General features: G+C 35.5%; 2 protein-coding genes, 1 long non-coding RNA gene and 1 other non-coding gene across 7 annotated transcripts; 1 reads left to right on the top strand and 3 right to left on the bottom strand.

Moving 5' to 3' along the window:
* Window positions 1-28: 28 nt before the first annotated feature.
* On the bottom strand, window positions 29-2,735 carry LOC105262682 (BRCA1-A complex subunit Abraxas-like). Its single transcript, XM_011298389.1, has 6 exons — window positions 2,601-2,735; window positions 2,330-2,420; window positions 1,728-2,043; window positions 1,141-1,278; window positions 736-1,054; window positions 29-438 (listed from the first exon to the last, which is right to left on the bottom strand). The coding sequence occupies exons 1-6, from the start codon at window positions 2,685-2,687 to the stop codon at window positions 280-282; spliced, it is 1,110 nt and encodes a 369-aa protein (XP_011296691.1). The 5' UTR covers window positions 2,688-2,735; the 3' UTR covers window positions 29-279.
* An 831-nt stretch (window positions 2,736-3,566) lies between these two features.
* On the bottom strand, window positions 3,567-3,650 carry TRNAL-CAG (transfer RNA leucine (anticodon CAG)). Its single transcript has one exon. It is a non-coding gene; the product is annotated as a tRNA-Leu (tRNA).
* Window positions 3,651-4,601: 951 nt separating this feature from the next.
* Window positions 4,602-24,235, top strand: Hex-A (Hexokinase A). 4 transcript variants are annotated; one of them, XM_011298363.1, is made up of 7 exons: window positions 4,602-4,853; window positions 20,955-21,117; window positions 21,403-21,758; window positions 22,084-22,183; window positions 22,533-22,887; window positions 22,968-23,238; window positions 23,457-24,235. In XM_011298363.1, the coding sequence occupies exons 1-7, from the start codon at window positions 4,800-4,802 to the stop codon at window positions 23,532-23,534; spliced, it is 1,377 nt and encodes a 458-aa protein (XP_011296665.1). In that variant the 5' UTR covers window positions 4,602-4,799; the 3' UTR covers window positions 23,535-24,235. The 4 variants fall into 4 exon arrangements, with proteins under 4 accessions (XP_011296665.1, XP_011315554.1, XP_011296672.1 ...); XM_011317252.1 differs by lacking the exon at window positions 4,602-4,853 and adding an exon at window positions 7,974-8,108; XM_011298370.1 differs by lacking the exon at window positions 4,602-4,853 and adding an exon at window positions 9,734-9,875.
* LOC105262677 (uncharacterized) lies at window positions 23,447-24,581 on the bottom strand. The gene is made up of 2 exons (XR_891841.1): window positions 24,493-24,581; window positions 23,447-23,517 (listed from the first exon to the last, which is right to left on the bottom strand). It is a non-coding gene; the product is annotated as an uncharacterized lncRNA (long non-coding RNA).
* Window positions 24,582-24,893: the final 312 nt, after the last annotated feature.

Below are 24,893 nucleotides of genomic sequence, written 5' to 3'. Positions count from 1 at the left end.
CTGAGTGACGAATAAACGGAATTAAGTATTTAGTGATTACAACTATATTTTAATGTAAGAAAATATTTACAGTGACGTATGATAAGGAGTCTGTGAAAAATACATTGGGTATTTTATTCCAACGACACAGATAACAATTTCTTTGGATAAACGTGGAACTCTCTTAATTTTTTTCTCTCCCTCTCTCTCTGATATTTTATTAATTTTTCTTACGAAATGCAAAAAGAAAATTGAATGAACGATAAATTCTTCAAGGAAACTCATCAACTTAGAGAATCATCAACAGTCTGGCTCCGAATCGTCAATCATACGCTCGGTTGTTTTTTTTGCTGCTTGACTGTACGAGGAAGATTTTCTTGTTGCATAAGGATTAGGCAGCTGTTCAGGGCTCGGCGTTATGTGACTGTCAAATGCCATGGAGTGACGGGTCTTCTGTTTCTGGAAAATTGATCAACACAGGGGGTTCAATATTTTCATTTCCGGTAAAATTAATGAAGTGATTAATGAAGTGATGGACAATAACTTTTTAATAGAGGTTGTAAAATTTTTATTGAGACCTTTTTAGTTCTACGTAATCGCTTGAAAGATGAAATATGTATTCAGAAAAATTTCGGTTAATTTTCATTCTATAGTGATAAGATCAGAGATATTTCTTGAGAACTCAATATTGATTCTGTTTATTAATCGAATGATGAGAGGACTGATTTAAATTGTGCAATTAATATCTCAACTCACAGGAGTAATTGATGAGTCCTTCGACAACCAAGAATCATCCTGACACCTGGAAGCTCTCGACGTTGACTCCTCGTTACGCTGAAACTTGTCCCTGCGAGATCTGCACTTGGTATCAATCAGTTGTGCCTCCCTGCTCCTGAGTTCCTTCTCCATCAATTTCTCGAATAGAGCTCGTCTAGTTTCCAGTACACTCCTCTCCAGCTCAGCAACCTCCTGATCAGTCTTGACAATCAATGGGACTAGGTCTTCCAGGTGCTGCTCAGCAGCTCGTTGGATCTCGCTGATTGAGTGGATCCCAGGTGTTCGAGCCAAATCCAAACTAAAAATCACAAATTGCATCGAATGATATTTTATTTCCTGAAATTATCACGTTCGCAGTGATGGAATTTATTTGTAAGTACTCACTTCAGAGATTTTACAAATTTTGTGAAGGCATCTGGCTCATCACAGTATTTCCTTGGGCTTGGCTTGTAATCAGAGCCATCGTGTCTCGTCGCATCGTGACCCAAATTATTTATTCTCAGGGGAATGGGGTTGTACATCCTAAAAATCCAAAATTTATACTGTATTTCTAACCAAATATAATACAATTCTACTTTACAACCGATTATTTTGAGGAAATCCGCCGAAAATAAAGAGATAAATTTATCTGACAAGATAAATGATAGACAACCAACGAAAGATTCAATAAAAATTTCATCACTCTTTCCAGCTCAGAGATATGAATCATTGATTAGTCTCATTGATAATCATGACTCATTGATTTATCGATATCTTCTAATGTAGGAAGCCCGGGGATTTTTTGGTGAAGTCTGTTGTTTCTTCCAAATTCAAAGATATTTATCGAATTATTATTATCCCGGATATTACGAGAACGTCCTGATTATTATTTGTACTATTATTATTTCATATTGTTATTTTTTAAACTGATTAGTAGCGAGTGATTTTTATTTTGTTGAACACTAAATTCCGAACTCAATGGCTTATCTTACCCTTGCTTGTAATGCAGAAAGACATGCTTAAACTTGTGAGTTCCTTCTCCCAAAGTCATTGAGGTATTGAGCATACAGGCGACAAAATAATCCTCGTTGATCTGATTACTGGGGTCTCGAAAAATCGATAGAAACTGTTTGTGGAGTATTTTGTCCCTCAGAGTGGGAGTGAGTGAACCGTTGCGACGGAATCGGAACCACCCTACCACGTTTTTACCCTTGTCCTTGATGAAATCCTTTAAATTGTCTTCCTTTATCTCGCCAGCTGCGTTGTAGATCTGATCCGTTGGGGAGCATTTTATGATACTCTGGATGTCTGGAAAGCAAGAGGAATTAATCAATTGTTTAATTCTCCCTTTATTAAATTTGATAACATTTTTCTTGAAGATGTTTCACACTTTTTTACTCTAAATTCTCATTTTTTTGTTTTTCTAGAAAATAATCAATGGGATTTACGTGAAAAAATGTAACACGTTCAGGAAGGAAGTGCCTTTGTGATTCTTTTCAAGAGTTTATAAAAAATACATGAAAATATTCATTTTTTAATGAACTCATTACCTGATTAAATCATAAAATTACTAAAATAGTGGCAAAAGCCTCACCAACGTGAACCTTCACCGACTCCACATGTCTCTCTGAATCTGTGACGTTTTTCGTGACGAATGATAGCACTTCCCCGAAGAAAAAGCCCATCTAGATGAACAAACATCGCAATTACCAAAATATATCGCCGGGGCATCAAGGTAACCGCCATTCAAACGCCTCTTTTGAGGTTAGAGGCACCTGTCATCTCGATTTTTAGTATAACGTTAGATTATTTAAAATTGTTTTTCATAACAAATTAACGAGGTAGAGAGACTCGGCAATTTTTACCTGATCACCTCGGCTTCGTACATTCTCATAAAACAGGAGAGAAAGTGCTGCACCAGAAATTGTAACCATCAATTCGTTTTCCGCCATGTTGACTATTTATTGGATTGCAATGCGGAATTTTCAAGTCGCGCTCTTTCGTTTCGTCTAGATGGTGGGGGTCACTTGACACAGTAAAATAGAATACGTCCGACTTCATTTATTTTTATGTCACAATTCTTCCCCATTTATGTGATACATATAAATTCGGTGAAAAAGATCACCGAATGACGAATGACGCATTTTTTATTTTATGTTTAGAAAATGGAAATGGCGATAATGAACTTGGCATTCGATTTGAAGGAGAACTGACAAGAGTTTATTACTGCGATAAAACAATTTTTTCTATTTTGGAGGAAGAAGCAATTGAACAGCCTAATGATAGAAAGAGGTAAGTGCAACGTACCAGTTTCTTTTATAATTATTATTTACATCGAGACCTATTAATTGCTATTGCTAATTATTTGTAAACAATTGTTGATTTTATATATGGGTGATTTATACATACGTCAGGGTCCTAGTAATGTATTAAATAAGATAGAGAAGACGAAAACTATAATTAATTATTTAATTAATTGAGATAAAGGCAAAATAATTATTTTGGAATTTGAAGACAAAAAGACCGTAGGGTCTTGTGGTCTTCAAGGGATCAACAGTCCCTCCCATTAATGGATAAATCATTATGCATTACGAATTTCCAAGAAAACAAATAAATTAATAAGTAACGGTTACTAATAATGTAAAGTAAATAAATAAATAATAAATAGTAAATGTCTGAGAACCAGAAATTAGACGGGGTTTTTATGTAAGAGATGTGACTCTCAGACAATTCTCAATTGTACAATACAGTAGTGTACTAAAATGTAGTAAAATCAAAACGTTAAAAATTCTATTGTTCTCTATTCGGAGGGAAGAAAATGAAAAAAAAATTGTCAGAAGTGGGATTCGAACCCACGCCCACAGAAGTGGACTGCGACCTGAACGCAGCGCCTTAGACCGCTCGGCCATCCTGACGCAGTGAAAATATTTTTTCAACATCATCTGAAATACGAAAATCCTCCAAAACCCTCGTTTTCTCTTGAAAATCCGATAAAACATTCGCGTTCTTCATTAAACCACAAAAAATTATTCAAAATTCGTTACCGTGTACGGGGAGAAAAATTCTGTGAAAATTACCTAACCATTTGGTAATCGTATTGTGTTTTACCCGTTGGGAAGAAATTACTGCTTAAGTACCGCTTAACAAAAATTGTCAACTGCTTAGAAACTGTTGTCTAGCCATTCGCAAAAAAAAAATTAGAAGTTAGGTACATTTTCTCAAACGGTTAGATCTTTTATTAAGTCGAGAAATTTTATTAAACAGTTCAGTAATTTTCTCCGAACGACTAAAACACGACAGTTACCAAACGGATAAGTAATCTTTACAGACTTTTTCGCTTCGTGTATTAAATGAAAAAAAGGTTGAGCTGTTGGAAATTGTATTGGAAGTATTGGAAATATTTTCAACCCAACCACGAATAGGCAAACCGTTATTACAGTTTGCCATGAGTAATGAGTCACTTAGGCTGTTTATGGCTTATGCAAAACGACACGTGAACCAATCAATAAATAAAGGGACTTGTCTTTGAAGAAGACCTCACATCCTAGACGAATTGATGGCCAGGAGTCACTTTTTAACAAACTCTCGAGCAAGCAACATTAAATTGTTGGCGATATAATTTCATTGAATCGGGGATATTACAAACCTAACTTGAATCAAACCTAGCTCAAATCCTTACCTAAAGTAAAATTGTTAAAATTTTTTTTTTTAATTAAATAAACCATCGAATCGTATAATAACCTGAGATACGACTTCCACAGACTCGCCCTCGGGAAAATTCAAAAGCCTCGACGCGGGAAGCTAATGAAGTTGAGAGCGCGTGCGATGCCGAGACAAAAATAGTCCCCAACACTTCAAAGTTATTATATTTCTAGCCTGCGAAACTTAAGGATGAGATGTTAGTGTGCGTTGATGATGTAAGGTGCGGAAAATTGTTCATCAGTCGACGTGCGATAATCATCCGTGAGTAATCATAACGATCCAGAGGGTGCCATTTGTTCCTTGGTGAATTGACAAAAAGAGAAGTGACTAAAAAACGTGAGGAAATAAAAGATTGCAAAGTAATGGCCGAAAAATGGGACTATCTCGGTGAAAAGTGGGAAAACATTGAACCCCCGGTGAGTATCAATTACCTAACAATGGCCTTGTTAATTATCTCAATAACTAGCATCAACCAATTTTGACGTACTGTAATCGCTTCTAACTGTTGAATAATCGCCTTATCAATTTATACATGTTTCCGGAGAAACTCTGGATCACAACAATTCGACGAGTCAAGTTCAGGGATCATGTTACGTCGGTAAATATGAGTGTTGTTTTCCATCGATTCAAACGCTGTCAATATTTATGAAATTGCTACAAGCACATTATCGGAAAATTGATAAGCCATTTGAAATGGCTCAATGCACCGGGATCGATGAAAAAAAAAAACAAGGTCTCAGGGAGAAGGAAGGTTCATGAAATTGCGAGATATTTCAGGGAATGAAAGGGCGGAATTCTTATATATTTGATCTGATCATTTCGTTTCGTTTTCATTTTATAAGGATGGGTAATTTTTGAAGGTTATACACTTCCTCCATTAATTTCGAAAAATTTCTCTACGTTCTGGTGGATTTCCTCAGGAACAATTGGAAAAGATAAAATTAAATTCTCTCCCTAGAATTTGAATTTTTTTCTCCCTTTTCTTGGCCTCTCCTTTCCCGAGACAAAAATTAAGTAAACAAATCCTTTTTTTACAATAGTCGGTGGAATTTCATTTGGCGGAGTACATAAATGTTGAAGAAGTATTTTTGTCATTTAAATTGAAAGAAGTTGAACGAATTTGATTGAGACAATAATTTGAATGGAAATTTTAGCAGGAGTTGATTTTCAGAAATAATTTTTCCACAATGAAGAAAAAGAAAATTTATGACATTGTAGATTTTATGAGATGAAATATGATGTGATTTTACGGGATTTTTAGATTTTTTTTTGTTTTCTATGAAAGCGAAATGAAGTCTTATCGATTTTCACTATTGCATTACTATTACGAGACGTAAATAATGGATTGAGTACTATTAATCATACGTAATAGTGAAGAGTCGAGGGTCAAAACCGAGTCCTCGAGTTTTTTTGGCAAGTTAACGTGACAAGTACATAACATGATGTATATCGTGACATCACGTTCATTCTCAAGTGATTTAACATTGCATTAACCTTATAATAAATATGAACACCGAATTTTACAGGAATAATTGTTTACAAAAATTAATCTCACGATAAAATTTATTTACTTTGACTCAAAAATCTCGTCAAGTAAATACACTTGAGACAAATTAATGCTAGAAATTCTGTATAAACCCCCTTTAAATTCACGTCTCAGACAAATTTGCTAAGCACTTGTAAATTTCATTGACAGAGATAATTTTTTTCCCAGCGAAGATCGGGCTTCATTTTATAAACAAATAATGGGATGGATAGTAGAGAGTGTGATGGCAGGAAGAAGACTGAATCCTCTGAATTTTTGACTTTAATTAATTGAAGATGAGAAATTATGGGTGAAAGATTAAACCACAGAGATTTCATTTAAATAATTTAAATAATATAGTTGTTGGATTTCTTTTGAAACAAACAAGTAGTTATTTTATTTTTCTGAAAAGAAACTACTCAAAATCCATACGGAAAAAGATTTACATTAAACATTTTTTTTCAAAATATTTTATTGGAGAATTATATTTTTGTAGAATTTTATACTAAATATTCAACTAATTTGCAATATAGAAAACATTTTTAATCGAAGGATAAAATAAATGGAGTTCAAATCCTCGAAAGAAGCAGATCCAATTTAATTCTCTTCTATTTCTTTCTTTTCTTATTTTCTTATTTTCTTTTTTTAATTCTATTCTATTTAATTCTCTAATATCACCGATTATGCAATAATCTCTGTATTAAAACTTTCGCTTAATCACTCATTGGAATTCCAGAAAAATGCGATAACCGATAAAAAAAAACTAGACCAATCTTCCAAAACACTCAACAAATCCAGGAATACACTCGCGATTACGTGAACTATCTAATTCTCGCCATTAATTATGCAAAATGACACCACAATTTTTTTCTTGCATCATTTAAAATAAAAGCTTTGTGATTCCCCGTTAGTCAAGCGGAAATTGTCAGACAATCTAATCTCATTCCCCAGATTCAGAGGAATAAGAACATTAAATTTGTCAAAACGCGCATTCAATTTGTTGAAACCGTTATTCAATGAGTCATGTTTCATTTAGCGGTTTTCGTTTTATTAAAAATCTTCCCACAAGCCACATAATTCTGTCCTGATCTCACAAATCCCTCGACCATCTCCACTTGCCTCTTCGTTGTCTCAAGTATCATTGTTATCACGAGGACAATTAACGCCCCGGGACGCATGTGTACGACTAATTAGAGCACTCAACTCAATTAAAGACTCTCTTGAGTGTTCAATAGCATTGAGAACTTTCCAAGGGGTTTATAACTGCCGTTTCGTGCGATCAATTATGTATAAATGCAATCAATTAGCAAAATCGTTTCCATGATTTTCATGACTCAAATTATTGATTCATATTTGATTATCAATTCATTAAATCCGATACAAATCAATAATAAGAATTATATTATTGATGTAATTATATTAATTATAATTAATTAATGATATAGTAACTAAATTAGATATCAATTTGTGAATGAATGTTTTCAGTTTTATTTTTATGAAAAAAATGAAGAATTGAATTGAATTTTTGAAAGGAAAAAAATTTTGACAATTTTTTGTATGATTTAATTGGAAGAGATTTTGATAAATTTTGGAATATTATCATTTGGATCGCGATTTTCCGGGTGTTCCTGGCCTTCGGAAGACATCAGAGAGACTTCCCAGAGATTCGAGGGGTTAGGGAGAGATTATCCATTAAATATCCCCCAATAAAGTCAAGAGGATGAAAGAATAATCCGGGAATGATCTTGAGTCGATAAAACTCGTTCGATAAGAGTGGAGGGGATTCATAGCGGTTAAATACAGCTGATCGTCCTGACCTTTGACGCAGGTGAACTTGGTGACGGCGAATGCTCAGGCGCAATCGCCTCGTGCCCCTGAAATTTCCACACCCTCAAATTCAATTTTATGGGAAAAAGTTTTTGGATAAAAGTTTCGCATCTGCACGCGACTGATGCTGACGTTCTCCGTCAGATTCATCAACAGTTTATAGAATTGTGGAGTTGTAATTGTTTTCCGTTGTGTAATCATGAAGACGAAGAATTTCTCGCTGTTCAATAGAATGTGCAAATGCTGTGGGAGGGACAGGGGTAGTGAATTGAGCGACGGGGACGAGTCTCTTGGGGCATCTCTGGATGTCACCCCCCAGGTATTTCAGTAATTGTCGTAACAACAGGATTTTCATACAAAAAAAAACATTTCCATACAATCTCAAATCATAAAATAAAAAACCCATTTTTTTAAGATACTAGAAATTTTAGGGAAATAACACGCCGATTTGTGACTGAAATTATTCACGTGAAATTGGAATTCAATTTAAATATCTGTGAATTTTGTTGGATTCAACGAGAAATTAATTCATAATCACATTTTTTATTTTTGTAAGTGAATTGTTTAACTCACAGATTCGTTGAGAAACAATAAATTGGTACGAATCTATCAAAAGATTAAGTCAATCAAATATTTACTTGCTTTACAAATACTCTTCGTGTTTTAAATCTAATTTGATAAAAACGAGCCTTTTGATCACAAACAAATAGGTTTTGAACTTTTTCCCAAATTTTGTTGTCAGTGTAGCAAGCTCGCAAACTTGAAAATCACTACGCAAAAATATTATTCCTGGGTTATAGTTATGGTGTTTTTTACTCATACGGTTGGCAAACTCTGCCCGAGCAAAAAACCTCATAACGACAGGCCGGAAAGATGGGATTTCCGATTTTTTTTGCTCGCTGGGGTGGAGTCTTTCGATCGGTACGAGGTCGGAAGATCTATTAGGATCGGACATCTACGTAACGCATCACGCGAGCCCCCGAGAATTACCGAATGGCGTTGGTATTGACCTGGTGCGACACATGCGCAGATGTCCGGATTTTTTTGAAGAGTCGGAACATCCGAGGAAGCCGTCCCCGGGGTTGAATGGGTTTCCGCGGTGACTTTGGGGTATTATGGGGTCAATGGGGGTGCAAGGTCATTGGGACATGGTGGACGTGACCGTTGACACCGTTGGTAATTGGTGTTTTAAATTGCATAGTTAACGAAGGCCCTTATCTTTTTTTAGATAAAATTATTTCAATTAGAGTTCACTGAGCAATTTTTAGAAATTCTTTTCATTTCAATTTTTTAATTTATTTTTTTAATATTTTTTTGCGGCGACATTCAATTTCATTTCACTCTCCGAAAAAGAAAAGATAGACTTTTTTTAAATAGAATTTCTGTTGAATAATTCGAGAGATTCGTTATTGGAATTAGTATGTGCTAGGTTGAACTCTGGGGACCTTTTTTCGGAGCACATGAAACTTTTTGGTTTTCCATGAAAATTTCCGGAAAATTTCAAGCAACAAGTGCCGCAAAGTGACCAAGAAATATTTCAGTCGTAGTACAGCAATTTTTTGAATTTCTGAGAGAAATTTATATTCGATTCGAGAGCAAAACACATGCACAAGAATATTTTTTCGAAAATTTATTTTCATGCTGAATATGACAGATTTGATTTCAGTCTAATCTGACTCCAATTTTTTCCATATTTTGTAATGATATTGCAATGTAATTTAATCTGACGGAAATAGGGTGGAATAAATTTAAAAGCCCGAGGGTAGACGTACCCGATAAATAAATAAATTAAATATATCTTTTCCATGTGCGGGTGAGACTCAAAATGACGGTTGTCATTGGCCGAATTCCTGTACTCGACTCGGCTGTTAAACCGGATTGGTGGCATTGTCGTGACTCTTTGCACATACGTTACACCTTTCCGGTTATAATACTTCTGGGATTACGAGTTTAGGCAGTCGTGGTCTCACAGCCGTACCACAAACACTTCCATTCATACTCCTCAATACCCAGGTGAAAAATTAGTGACACATATATTTGATCGTCAGGTGTCTGCGTCATGAGGACTCCTACCAACGAACAACTCGTGAGTTACCGTATTCCATTCTAAAACACGGGGTAAAACGGCTGGTTCTTTAGTTTTTGAGATTTTGAAGATCTTGCCAAGCAATTTGGAAAATGTGTTCTGATATTTATCGAAAAAACACTAGTTTCGTTGAAATTAGGAGATTGGTGAATTTGGTGGGGAAATCTACAGTTTTTTAAAATGGGAATTGCAGTTAAATTTTTTTTTTGTTGGATTTGTCTTGTTTTTTTGTGACAGTGTCAGGGCAAATTCCAGAAGGGCTTTGGTGGGGGATTCCCGATTTAAAAGGTGAACGACATTCATCCGGAGTTAACGAAGAGCTTAAAATGTTGAGAGAATCGTAGATACAATTTGAAAAGAATTTCCGTTTTTAACTATTGCTGGCAGGCTGTATTATTCATCTTCAACATTTAACCTACGGCCCAAATAGTTTATACATTTGCAACAATAAAATTATTTCTAGCAATCTATAAAGAACGAATTCTGTAAACCATATTTTTTCTGTATGCGAGTGAATTGGAAACATTTTAGGATACATTTTTTTCTACAAATTTCTACAAAACAAATATAACAAAATGTTTCCAATTGCTCTAATTTAGACAAAAAATGAAATTTACAGTTTATCTTGATGCATTGAAGGGGATATTAGCTCGGAGGGGAAATTTAAATTAATTTATAATTATTTTCTTAATTTATAATTATGAGCAATTAATTTGGGATTAATTGACATTGTCTGTGAGTTCGGAATTATTTCCATTTATTTTCGCACAGATGTCTTGATAATTTAGCGTTAGTGGCTTGAATATTGGAGTTCAATGACCTTAAAACAGCCAGACGAGTTTTCGGTATTGCCACGTGTTTTCGAAATTAATCACACCTATAGTGGTCCCCTCGGACATCACGTGCATCCATACACGTTCACCAAGTCCTTTCTCCTCGGATGTCCTTGAACTATTCACGAATGAGAATCGACACGTCTGTGATGCGCGCTAAATATAACATTTTCCGAGATTTTTCCAAGTGTTAGTAGACCACATTCCAACATCTCCAAGCTGCTCTCTCACACGTAGAGAAAAACTCAGTAAAAATTACCTATCCGTTTAATAACCGTATCGTCCGTCCATTAGGTTAAAAAATTACCGCGTAATGCTCAGTAAAACTTACCGTTTGAAAAAATGTACTTGACTTCTGGATAATTTTTCCCGAACGGCTAGATAATTGTTAATAATTTAATAATAAAAATTTGTCGATTGCTTGGTAAAATTTATTTAAAAATCCGTAAAAAATCACCTAAAAATTTGCTAATTTTTTGTTGAATGACTCGATAAGTTACTGAGTAGTTGACAAATTTTACAATGCGATACGGTAATTTTTTTCTAACGGCTAATACACGACATGATTACCGTTTGGCAATTTTTACCATATTTTTCTGTACGAGCGAAAGAAAAATCCGAATGAGTTCTTGTGGGTAAACATTTGTGGTATTGGGGTTTATAGCGTGTAGAACGTCACAATTGACGTAAACCCGTAGCTGAATATCATCAGCTTAGTAAGATTCAAATGCATGCATCGGTTCTTGATAGCACACACATCAGTACTCACACGTGCACAATTTTGATTAGCATTGTGCATTACCTCTATCAGTTTTCTTCCCTGAGTTTTCCATTTTTTTTTCTAAGACGGAGAAATATCAGTTACATAACAGCAACTGCGATCCACCGTAAAATGACTCGGTGAACTCGAATGTTAAATAGTGATTGTGTGCGTAATGCAGGTCTCTTGTGAGAATAATTTTACGCTTGTGTGAAAAACGATTGATCTCGATAATGATTAATTCCACGAGGAAATATCCAGTGGTAAAAATTTTGTGAAATCTCGGTCCCAAAGTCATCTGGATTTTCAATAATTTTCATCTCTTGGTTACTGAATTCCATTTATCAGGCTTTACTACTTTGTTACTTAATTTATTATGATTTATTGAGCGGAAGATAGTGAGAATAGAAAAGAATATTCATTGATATCAAGTGGTGTAATTAGTTATCGCAGTTCTGCACTGAAGAACAAATCATTTCTGCTGATTAAATTTACTTTGAAATTAAATTTGTTTGAGGGGAGGACTAAAGGGGAATTTTATAGAAATATTATGAAAGATGTTAACGCGGTGAAAACAATTTTTTGTCGTTGGGTGGATATCTTAGATATTTAGAGTCATCAAGATTGCGTAATCGATTCTCACTTCAGGAACGAATATTTAAATAAAATATTATAACAAAAGGAGAGACCCGGAGGAAATTTGTTGAATAATATTTTTTATTCCTAATGTTTAGGCAAGGATTCGATATAATTCAAGCTAGGTTGATAATTTCCGGTGTTACTTGCTGGAGCGTTCGTTAAAAAGTGGCCACCAATTCGTCCAGGGTGTGAGGTCTTCTCCAAAGACAAAGCCCGTTATTTATTGAATTCATTCACGTGTTGGTTTGCTTAGGTCATAAACAGCCTAAGTAACTCATTATTCTCGAGAACCTCTAGTTATGTTTGAATGAAAAATATTTCCAACATTTTGTAGAGGTTGAGTATTTTATTTGCCAAGACGATTTTTTCGTCCCTTCCTTTACCCCAAAAATTAATATCTCCTACTATTTTATTATTCGACGCCAATATCTACTTAATTTTAACAATTTCACTTTAATTACGGATTCAATATAATTTCAGCTAGGTTGATTATTTCTCGTGTTTGCTGGAGAGTTCGTTAACAAGTGGCCCTGACCTCCAATTGGTCCAGGGCATGAAGTCTGCCCCAAAGGGCCCTTTTTCTATTTCGTTAGTCCACGTGTTGAATTGTTTAGGTGATAAACAGCCATAAATTCATCAAGTGTTTGGTTAATCCATGTGACCTGTCACAACGGGTCGCCTGTTCGTGCTAACGTCGAAAATATTTCCAACACTTTTGATATCAAAGATCCATTTGAAGTGGTATTTCTGGTTCTCTTGCGCTAGCTCCAGATTGCCTGATGCATATCCCGTACACAATTGCATCATACCTCACAGTTGCATGCGTATGCATGAATTCAAATAGATAAAATGTCAAACGTGTTTTTGATAAATATTGGCTTATCACTGGTATGCGTTAATCAACAGATGCTAGATGACAGTGATGCGAAGAGAGTGATTCCTCTAAATGATTTATCACTCTCAACGAACTTCGATCCAGCAGAAAACTTGGGATCATATTTGATCTTATCGGCAATCGTGAAGTCCATTTCCGCAAATGACTGATGATAAGAAATTTTCTGATAAGAGCGGAGGCGCGACTTGAGTGTTGTTTCATTGATATATTTAATGGTTGGATAATGCAAAGACCTTTTTTATCTCAACTTAACCCGCCCTGGGGTCGAGGGTAAGACAATTTTCGGGTGAATTCCTACAACTTTAGTTTTGTTATCATCCAATACAACAAGCGTAACGAGCAAGTAGATATCGTTACTCTCATCTTCTACGATAATTCTGTCATTTTCTGGTGGAGCTCGATGAAATATTGTTTGGATTACTTAACTGACAGTGAGGACTGGAAAGTTACTGGGGAAATATTGGGAGGTCTGTGTTATGAAAAATATTAACGGACAACACCACAAATTACTGGATTTATCTATGAGGTTCATGGGAGTGATCCCATTTTTTTTTCGTCATGAGAAATAGTTTCTGAATTCAGGGAAACTGTTTCTCGTTTCTCCACTATTTTTTAGTTGGAACGTATTTCATTCGAATGCGAATGATCAATTAAATTAATGGCAAAATAAAATAAAAAAATAAATAAATAACGCGTGAAGTAGCAATCATGTCTTCTTACTTCAGAAGCATATTGCTAATTTATTAAGAAAGACAGCTACATCATATGCGATATAAGAGCCATTTCCCACTTGTTTTGAGTTGTAAATTGTATTTTCTATTCTGAATAATTTTTTATTGCAAGTTTTTTGCATTTTATTTGAAACTGAAATGCGCACGTGGGGTAGAATAAACTTGGAGTTGACCCCAAGCAACAATGAGGACAATGTTGATGGTCTGTGATGAAGGAACGGCCGTAATATTCTAGCCGTAAATGGTTATTGATCTTAAGTACAGATGTTAAAGGATCAACGAGACAATGGCATCTTTCCCCATGGGTATCTCTGAGGAGTATGAAGCAGAACTTTCGGTTAAAATGGGATAATGAAAGAAAAGAATGGGGCAGAAACCGCCACTTGTAGATTTTCTTTCTAAGAAATAAATAAATTGATACTCTGAGAAAAAATGAAAATTCCATGGATTTGACTGGTCAAGTGTCATGGTGAAGAGTGGAGAAAAAATAGTGATATGTCAAGCTTCGACGAGAATTCATCATTCTGGGAAATTCATCATTTTTGATCAGCAGGGGAACAAGAACTTTTCCAATTACTGGGAATATTTTCCGACAAAATAATTACTCAGTATTAAATCATTCTGACTTTTCAGTTTCCAACGATTTTTCACATATAATAGTTATAACTCCAATTTTTCGTTACCAAAATCTGTTGCTAATTTAATAATAAATATTTATCGACTATTTGATATTTTCTCGAACGGTTAAATAACCGTTACTAGGCAGTTGACAAATTTACTATTTTTATTATTATTATTTTCTTGCTATTGTTTTATTATTTTTTTTTTCATGAGTGGTGCGGTAATTTTCAACGAATGGGAATAACCCGATATGAATACCAAACGGTGAGGTAATTTTTCCTGAATTATTTTCGCGGAGCGTCGAGAAGTTTCGCGTGACGTAGTACGTGATGAAGGATCGACCGGGTGTACGAGCCCCTGGTAGAGCAGCCAATCACCTTTCAGGTTTTATTAGTGTTGACTAAAAGCCGGAGGATCCTTGCATCACCCTTAGAAACAGGCTCACCATTGCATGAAACTGGCTTGATGCAACCATTTAAATCTCGTGTCATCATCATTCCGATTTTATTCTTCCATACCAATATATTCGAGATAATATTTCTCCCAAGTAATATATTTGATATGTCTCACCTTTCCAATCATTCACAATCCTTACTCGTGAATGAAAGAAATTGATACTAAAAACTACGCTATTGCGATGTTATCATGATTCTATCAACTTCCTGTCGAAATTTTCATTATTAACTATTTTAATTAATTTTAGATGAATTCTTTCAGTAATTCTTTCAGTAATTCTTTCAGTTGAAAATGTTTTGAAAAGTCTATCACTGAATTTGTGGTATCCCCTGACGATTACGAGAATTCCAAGATTTTTAAGGAATTCCGGGAAATTTTATGCGAATTTGGAAGTGTTTCTTGGATATTTGGGAATTTCTACTCTTTCATAACAACAAAATGGAGATTTCACGTGAATTTCCACAGAAGCTCCAATTTCCATCCTTCAAATCAACTTAAATCACCTTTTTCAAAAAAATGAAACAATTCCTCTCCCCAATACCCATGAAAATTCTATATGAAAATTTAAAAATTCCCGTCACCCACCCAAACATTCCTAACAGCTACTCAGTCACTTAACGCCCATTTTCCAAGAAATCCTCTCAATTCTTCGAAAGAATTTCTCTTTCACAGTTCTCGCCCCCTAAAAATCAAGAATGACGTAACACCATTCCAAATTTCCCGCTGTAGGGATGAAAACTCGCATCCATTGAGACGACCTTATTCGCCCTTGAAAGCACTGACGAGCCTCCAAGGAGTCGGCGCAGTGATTGGTACGATACCCAACCACCTCTCGAGGGGTGCGGGTCCAGGGGGTTGCAAAGACAAAGACAGAGTGAGACAAGAATGTAACAGCCAAGGCGAAATTCCTGACTATATCTGTAAACAATAGACCATATCTATCCCCAGGTTGACCATTTGGGCCTAAACTATTGGTAGAAAAAATTCTTCAAGAGGCCCCCCTCTCTCCAAGAAATTCTTGACATCCCGATGATCAGGAAATGGCTCGGGAAATGGTGAATACCCATTGGAAAAAAATCCGGGGAATGTCCATGGAGCCTATACTTTCCGGAGCAGCCGCACTAGGTGGAATACGGTTATATCCCCACCGAGGAGAGGACACCCCCCCTGCCCTCCAACGACGTGGGGGAGCTGGAGGTGGGCGCGTGTAGCTGTAGAGGCGCCTCCTGCACCACAGTCGCGATATAAAACTCGAGGTACTCGCGGTCTTACCATCCAGACACTCCTAGAGACCGGCTGAAACTAGATTATCACTTGTACACTTAAAAAATTCGTTATTAATTCTTCAACAGAATTAGGAAGCATTGTCCAGGGTACACCGTTACCAGAGGATTATTTTACTGATTTTAATTCAACTGTTTGTTAGCCAGTTGAACGATTATTGAACGAACTGAACTCGTGCTCTAGTTATCGGGTGTTCGACTCAGTGATTTCCCTCGGAAAAACGTGGAAAATCATAATACATAGTTTGGCTTTACTATTGCGCAGTTCTTACTTGTGTGGAAATTTGAGTGTAGTGGTTGATTCGGCTTCACTGGATCTTTGAATTTTTTTTAAATCCTGGTGTTGTCAGATGAAGAGGGAAATGAAGACGTCACCGACTTATGCCGACAGTCTCCTCAAGCCAGAGGTGAGAAATTGAGGTTTTGGAGTTGAGGAAAAAATCGGGGGTGTGATGGGGTTACCTTTGGGATTGGGAGGTGGAGTGTGATGAGGAGTGGATGGAAATTTTTTTGTTTTTGTTTGTTTGTGATTGATTTGGTGGCACTAATACTAGGTGATTAATTATTACGTTGCGGGCACGAGGCCCACCGGCGGTCGACTCATCGATCCGCTCTGGCTACGTCACGAGGGCATCGCTACTCCGAGGCTTACGGAAACGAAATAACCCGAGTGCTCTCCACCATGTGAATTTCATAAGGGCCCACTCACATATTTTTTCCTCTTCTGCCACGTTCATTCGGTGGAACTCAAATGGGAAATTTATCGAAATTTGTACGTCTTCCGAACATCAAATTATTGAACGTTGGAAAATGTTTTATTGGTAACGAACCGATTTTTGTGGTTGCACCATCTTTGGAATTAGCAAAATATTCAATTGAATTTCTTGGAATTTTAACGTTTTCCAAAAATTCACTGATCAATATTTGTGGGAATTTTATTGTTAACAACCGAATTTTCGTTGTTGGGAATTCTTCGGAATTCTCATGATATTCAATTGGATTTGGAGAAGAAAGGTTATGGAAATTCAAGGTTTAGGGAGAATTCAGGGAATTTATGAATTTCATGAATATTTGATGAACGATTTTAGAAATAATGACTGAATATCGTTTAAAGGGGAAAAATCATAAAAAGTGAAGATTCTCTCCAAATTTGAAGACGAGTGTTCTATAATTTATTTGGTGTTTCGAAATAATGAAAGTATTCGTTTTCAAATTCTTATACTTTTAATTTTTTAGTAGAATCTAAAATTTCATAATTTTCCCCGTAAAAAACAATCATTACCATTGGACTTGAGATTCACGAATATATTTACTGAATTTTTACAGTGCTCTATTATTTTTCAGGGAAAAGCAGAACAGAAATTCACAATCTTCTCCAATTTTCCCTCAAATTTTCAATTTACACCGACAAAATTCCCTGAAATACCAGTGGGATCGAATGCGATAAAAATTTCAAGAACTATACTCCAAAAATTAAAAGTCTCAATTTGTAATTTGATTGATGATTGATAGTATTGGTGAATGACACTTCTTACGGCCTTTTCCATTTAATTTATGTCGAACTCTAGTTTGCTTGGAGTAATCAAGGTCAGATCTAGATAACTGGACTGGAAATAATCGATGGCATCTGTATTTTTCGTCGGCGTGTAGAATATTTGTCTAAGGCGACAAATTCTTTGGACAAGTTATTGCGCTAGAACTGGTTTTTTTTATTAACCTACCAATGGTTCTCGGATTAATTCTGCAGTTTCACGAGAATTGCAAGAGTGCATTAAAGAATTGTACAATTCGACCAAAGACCGACAGGAATTTCCCTTTAACAACATTTTACAGAACAGAATTTGATAAATAATTTTTCTTCTTGTTAAAATTAAATACTCAATAGCATTCCAATCTGTTATAATTAACTGAACTATTGATCTGGATTTTTCTGCCACTGAAATTCAAAAATGTCGAGTTTCCAGTACTATGTTTTTAAAACTACTTTCAAATTATGTAATGTTTGTCAAAATTCATGAATAATTCCGTCTCACATCCGATTCAAGGCCGCACTGCTGGAGCCCAAACTGAAATCATCACTTAAAAACTTCAATAAATATCATGATTACGTACAATTTTCTATAATAACTACGATTAAATTACCACACTTAATATTTTTTTTCAAGTTCGTTGACATTTCGCTCCTAAAAATTAGAATCGAGCTGAAGAAATTCCAGATAAAATCTACTCCTCCATCAGTAATAAATTTCACCCACAAAAATTGCTGCAGTAGAACGTCAATTGAAATCCACACAATAATTTCTCCCAATTTCTGAAAAATATTACAACAATTCCCCACTGATAAAATTTCTGGAGTCAAATAATTACAAATTACGAAAACGGTATATTCTGCTCAGAGCACAGATAATGTTCCCTGGAAGGGTAGACAGGATATTTTTACCAGATAACCTGTAGTTATTGAAAAATAACAATTTGAAAATTGCACGTGTCCATTGAATCGGGATTGATAAACGCGTGGGTGTTTAATCGAGTCGCGTGCGTGCGCACGCGTTTGACTCGACATCGAAAATGTCTCGATGGGGTTTTACTCGAGTTGTTTTATCCCAGCTGGAGCATCAGAGATGCGCGTGGGCCGAGGGACACGATGTATTCGGTCGGAGACGATGACGAGATCTCATTTTTGCTATTCATTCATGTATCCAACCGCTTCCCCCATTGGACGATCCGCGGGTGTGTCTGTGACGTCATTCTGCGAAATCTATATTCATTATTCCGGTCGGCGAGCATCCGGTTTCGAACTTTCCGCGGGAAATTGAAATGTGCCATGGTATCATCGGTTCTTTCACTTCAAGTAATCTATCATTTTTTTATCTTACGCGACCCCTTAACATCTAAATGGATTTTTTCTCTCAATATTCAATAAAAAAATTATATATTATTAATTTTATATTATGATAGATCATTGTAATAGTCTGCCGAGTCGAATAAAATTGTGATTAACCTTCGGAATAAATTAATTTTTATGAATTTAGTGGTTGAAGACAAGATCTACGCTTTAATTATAGAAAATGGGAGGAGCGAAGCCCTACGTGCCTAAAGAAGACGACAATCTTAGAAAAATATCATATTTTTTACTGTCACTTACTCACGGATATCTTTAGTTCGATAAAAATGAATGAGCTCGTAGAAACCGTCGAAAATAACGAATAAAAATCTTATAATAGAATTTTTCTCGATGTTGCAAAAAAATACGACTTGTCTAGTAAGGATTACTGTGTTTCTAGATTAAATTCCACAGAATCATTCTTATTTTTAGAAAATTCCAAGTTTTTTCAAAGTCATCGTACTTCACAAATAGAATAAAAATTCCGATAGCAGCCAATACGCTGTATTAATTCACGATGTTGCGTACCTAAATTAATTCGCGTACTGTAATCGTTTGTTCACTATTAGTTCACTTGAATCGGACGATAGCAATTGATCGATTGACTTGGGATTGTAATTCTATCGATACCTACACGAGGTGCCAAGTGACCTACATAGCATCGATCTTCTTATTACCAATGGCCTAAATAAGAAACCGCGAATATTCAAACGATTTCATCCGAAAAATGTAAATGATAAGCTTCCTTCGAAATTCAGACAAGATCCTGATAATAACAGCAGAATTGTTTATGAATTTTCATAGATTTGTCTCACATCTCCTCAATTAATTAACAATCGAATCTTCTTGTATATGAACTCTTCTGGATATTTTTCGATCTATAATAAAAGATATTTATCAAAATATCACAATCTCCTGGATATCGATCGTTTTCTAGTTTTAGTTAAAATTTATTTTTAGAAATTTAATTGTGGATTTAAGGGAGATATTTTTTTTCCATTCAAATGGAGCGACTAATTGAATGATAGAGCAAAAACAACTCGATTCGATACAAACGTGTTCTCGATCTTTTTTCAAGTGGTTTCTGTTACTTCAGAGATTCAAGTGTCATCTAGAGTTCCGCAATAACCGCAAGGACATGATTTGCAACACACAAATTACGTTTTGCATCTATTAGGTTTCTGCATTTATTTCTGCGTTTGAATAATTGACGCACATTCCTTCAACTCTTTTTTATTTTTTAAAGATCATTGAATTTACGGGGCATTAATTATTCCTACGTATGAATGACTCATGCAAATCGTTTCAAATCCATTAGTGTATTAAATACTAATGAATTTATGGCACATTAATTATATAGCAGGTGTGTCACTCAATTAGTCTGGAAGCTTTCGATTTTTAGTTATTGGGTCAATAATAAAATCGAATAATGGAATTGTTGAGGCGTTTAGACTTTCTATTTGAGTCGCGAGTATATTTCATCGCTCGATCAATCTTCGTTACTCCGATCAATAAATTTTTCCTCGTAATACTCAAAGGAATAAAAAAATGTAGAAATATGGAGCCGGTGATTCATTGTCGCGAATTCCCTTGACCACTCGACAACTTTTTGCCTGATATTTTTCCCCACCAACAAATGTTCCCGCAACGGTCGAGTCCAAAGAACAGTCATACCCCAATTTCTATTGTAGACGTGAAGATAAGAATTATTCAAAAACTGCAAAGATAAGAAGTACTCGATAATTTGCGAGACGACATTAACTGATAAGCTCGATAATTCCGAGCAATATATCAATACCAATATATCAATAACCGAGAAATCCTTTGATGCATGCGATAAAAGAGAAATGTAATAAATTTATTGCAGTGCACTTATCACGTGCTGTTGACTGACGACTCAGTGATTGGATTGCATTTGACATTTGATTGTGGAAAGATAATTCAATGTCATTGAGAGTACATGTTCAATGTTTTCAGATCAAAGATGCTTGCAAGGATCTTGTCCTCTCGGACGAACAGCTCAGACTTCTCATGGACCGACTGAATCATGAAATTGAACGAGGTTTGTCAAAAGAGACACATGAAGAGTCCATCGTCAAGTGTTTCACCACTTACGTCCAGGATCTGCCGAATGGAACAGGTATAATTCGAAAAAAAAAATCTTGTATCAAAGTTATCCATGGGAATTTTTTAAGAAAATTAAATACGAATTGTTGGTCATTTGAAAAATAACTATGAGGAGAGAAATATTTATTATTGTTCCTGCACTATTATAAAACGTTGGGGTAAATTTTATTTTTTAAATTTAGGGATTTCTCTCTGTGCAATTTGGAATTTCATTATTCTTTTTAATAAATATGAAATTGAATTGGATAAACTATGTTTTTTTAATCTAATTGAATCTGATTTTAATGCAATTTTGTAGAAAAGGGAAATTTCCTGGCACTGGATCTGGGTGGGACGAACTTCCGAGTTCTTCTCATTACGCTGGACGGCCAAAATTTCGACATGAAGAGCAAAATCTACGCGATTCCACAGAGTCTAATGCTGGGAACTGGTACCCAATTGTTCGATCACATAGCTCAGTGTCTTGCCCTCTTCGTCAAGGACCTGGAGTTGGAGAACGAGATTCTACCGCTTGGATTTACCTTCAGTTTTCCACTGACCCAGCATGGACTCACCGAGGGCTACCTCGCCAGGTGGACGAAGGGCTTTGACTGCAGCGGTGTCGTCGGGGAGGATGTCGTCAGACTCCTGGAGGATGCCATCGCCAGAAGAAACGTGAGTGCACGTCCAAATTTCAATTACTCAAATCTTACTTCTCCAGTCAATTGGCAAATCCAAATTGAATCAACTTTTGTTAAATATTTTAAATTTTTTTTCTACTATTTTTTATTCTTTTTAAAAATTCAGAAAAAAACGCAGGAAAAAACTTCACGAGTCATTAAATTAAATTGAAAATGCGAAAGCGTTATTTTTTCATATTATTTCCGACGGAAGTTTTCAAGAAAAAAAACGAACGGATAATTTTTGCGAAAGGGGTGTAACATCCTTAAGAAAAATATTTCAGAGGTACAATCCATTTTCCTTATTTGAACTCTTCCAGGATGTTAAAATTGACGTCTGCGCCATACTGAATGATACAACAGGAACATTGATGTCATGTGCGTGGAAAAAACCAGGATGCAGAATTGGTCTGATTGTTGGTGTGTAATATAAACCATCATTACCGTGTTTTAAAAAGATATTTCTCATTGTTTTCGTATCACTGTTGAACTCTATGATTATAAAATTACTCCTTGAGACTCTGTTCTCTTCAAAACAATCGACGAATTCATAAAAAAAAAAAAAACAGAAACAAATCTGAACACTCGAAAAGCAAAATTGAATAAAAAACAAATTCTAGAAATGATTAATTTCCGACTCCGTCTGTACTCATTTGAATGCCATAAAATTGCCAACAGTTCAGTAAATTTGCCCGATATAATTCCTGAATTTAATTATAAGTTTGTAATATGCGCCATTGTTTATGCAATTGTTTGTCTCCTCTTCTAGGCACTGGCAGTAATGCATGTTACGTAGAAAAAACTGAGAATGCACAGTGTGCAAATCCTGGTAACTACAACCCTAACAAGACAAGTATGCTGATCAATACTGAATGGGGTGCACTTGGAGAAGCTGGTACCCTCGATTTCGTTGTGACTGAGTACGATCAGGCAATCGACAGAAATTCGATAAACCCCAGTAAACAGATATTCGAGAAGATGATATCAGGAATGTACATGGGAGAATTAGCAAGACTCGTACTTGAGAAACTAGTTGACAATGGATTATTGTTTGGGGGCAAATGTCCAGTGGATTTGAAGACACGAGGAAAATTCTTCACTAAATATGTTTCAGAAATAGAGGCGTGAGTTACATAAGAATTGGATGACTGAATTGTAAGAGGCGATGAAAATGGTAATGACTACATTTTTTTCTTTCTTGCAGAGATCCCAAGGGGAAATACACAAATTGCCGGGAGGTTTTAGCGGAATTGGGGATACGTAATCCATCTGATCAAGACTGTGAGAATGTTAGATACGTGTGCTCAGTTGTGTCGAGGAGAGCTGCACATTTGGCGAGTGCTGGTATTGCTTGTTTACTTATAAAAATTGGGGAGGACAATGTTACTGTTGGAATTGACGGGTCAGTCTACAGATTTCATCCACATTTTCATGATCTTATGACTGAGAAAATTAGCCAACTACAGAAGTACAAGGTACATTTTTTTCATTTTACTCTTATATTCTTAAAATCTCTGTATCAATAGAGAATATTTGAACAGAGCAAGTAAATAATATTTTATAGATGAAAAAAAATCGATGAAGATTAGAAAAAATTGTGATTATATAAGTCGTTCATTGGAATCAGTAGACGTCATATACCAAATTAACGTCAATTAGAGTTTTAATGGTATTTTTTTTTTCTCATTTTCAGTTCGATTTGATGTTGTCCGAAGACGGCAGTGGTCGAGGTGCAGCGTTAGTTGCTGCAGTAGCTGCACAAAAACGGTGAAGACACACCGATTAATCAATAATTTGATAATTAATTGAATTTTTAGATGTAAATTAAAGCGATCGAAAGAAGAGAAAAACTTTAAAAAAACGATGAACTTAAGGAGAAGTACTTTGTTTGTCACACTACTTGTAAATAGAGCACAAAGAGATAAGATCATTGATTTAAATATAAAAGAAAAATCGTGTATAGATTAAATAGCCTAGGTCGTTGGCTGACGTGAATTAGGAATACTAGTCTGGTCGATATTCAGGAAAAAATGAGAAATAAAAAGTTATAATTTTCTTCTCGATCTTGCGTGTAATACTGAAGGGACAAAACGATGTCAAAGTGGATATTTAAGTCGATAGCTAACAAACATTGTTATACAGAGAGAACAATTACACCCCGGTTACTTAAATTTCATTTTGTAATAATCACATTAGTTTGTCTACAAAAAGATAAAAAATGAATGTCGTTAATCCGATGTGGACAAAAAAAAATGGGCGAGTGGGTGAGAGTATTTTAAGAGTAACCTGTGAATATGTGTGCAAATGTGATTGTAAGACAAAAAAAAATCAACAGCAGTGATGTTAAAAATCAATTGGATGAAATTATTTATTCAAAGGAGAAATCGGGAGGAACGACATTTGTGACGATTTATAAATTATTTGTATCGTTACTTAATTCGTATTAATTAAACGAGATGAATCTTACAACAAGATAAGTGAAAGGAATCTCAAGTGTTTTTTAGGCGACTGACATTTCGACCAACGAAGGAAAATGGAAGAATAATCGGTAACTATAATAATCATGTCTCACATCGACTCTGGATATCATTGAAATTCATTATCAACAGCTAGATAACGAACTCCACAGTGACAATACGTGAATAGTAATACACTACGTGTTCTAAAGGACAAGTTTTCTCGAGTCATAACGAAGATGCCTGTTGTTACAGTTGAAATAGTCTTGTTACCTTCCGTATTATAAAACGTATCTTGGACACAACTTCGTGCTTTATTTATTGATTATTTATTTTCAAATTTATCGATTCCATGCTGAGGAGTCTGTCCGTCAGCCGACTCGGTAACTGCCAAAAAGGTTTGACTAAAGTGGAGGCTCAGTTCTGGGGGTTTGAGTGACCCCAGCGGCATCGTAGTACTGCACCCCAAGAGAGGGAGGGCGCAACATGCAATGCTGGGTGTTTTTTTTTTATTAACCAAGTTTTTATTGCAATGCTGGGGTGTCCAACAAGTCGACGGGATGAATTTTATTTTCTGCTGTACGAATGCTTTTTGTTTTTCATTTGTTTAACTGAAATTTAGCCGACTGTAGCACGTACGGAAGGGGGAAACCACATCTTGTGGAATTTCAATG

Source organism: Fopius arisanus, unplaced genomic scaffold (assembly GCF_000806365.1).
Source record: "Fopius arisanus strain USDA-PBARC FA_bdor unplaced genomic scaffold, ASM80636v1 scaffold00001, whole genome shotgun sequence".
Taxonomy (NCBI): domain Eukaryota; kingdom Metazoa; phylum Arthropoda; class Insecta; order Hymenoptera; family Braconidae; genus Fopius; species Fopius arisanus.
Note: the sequence above shows the minus strand (reverse complement) of the source record. Positions and strands in the feature narration are given on the sequence as shown.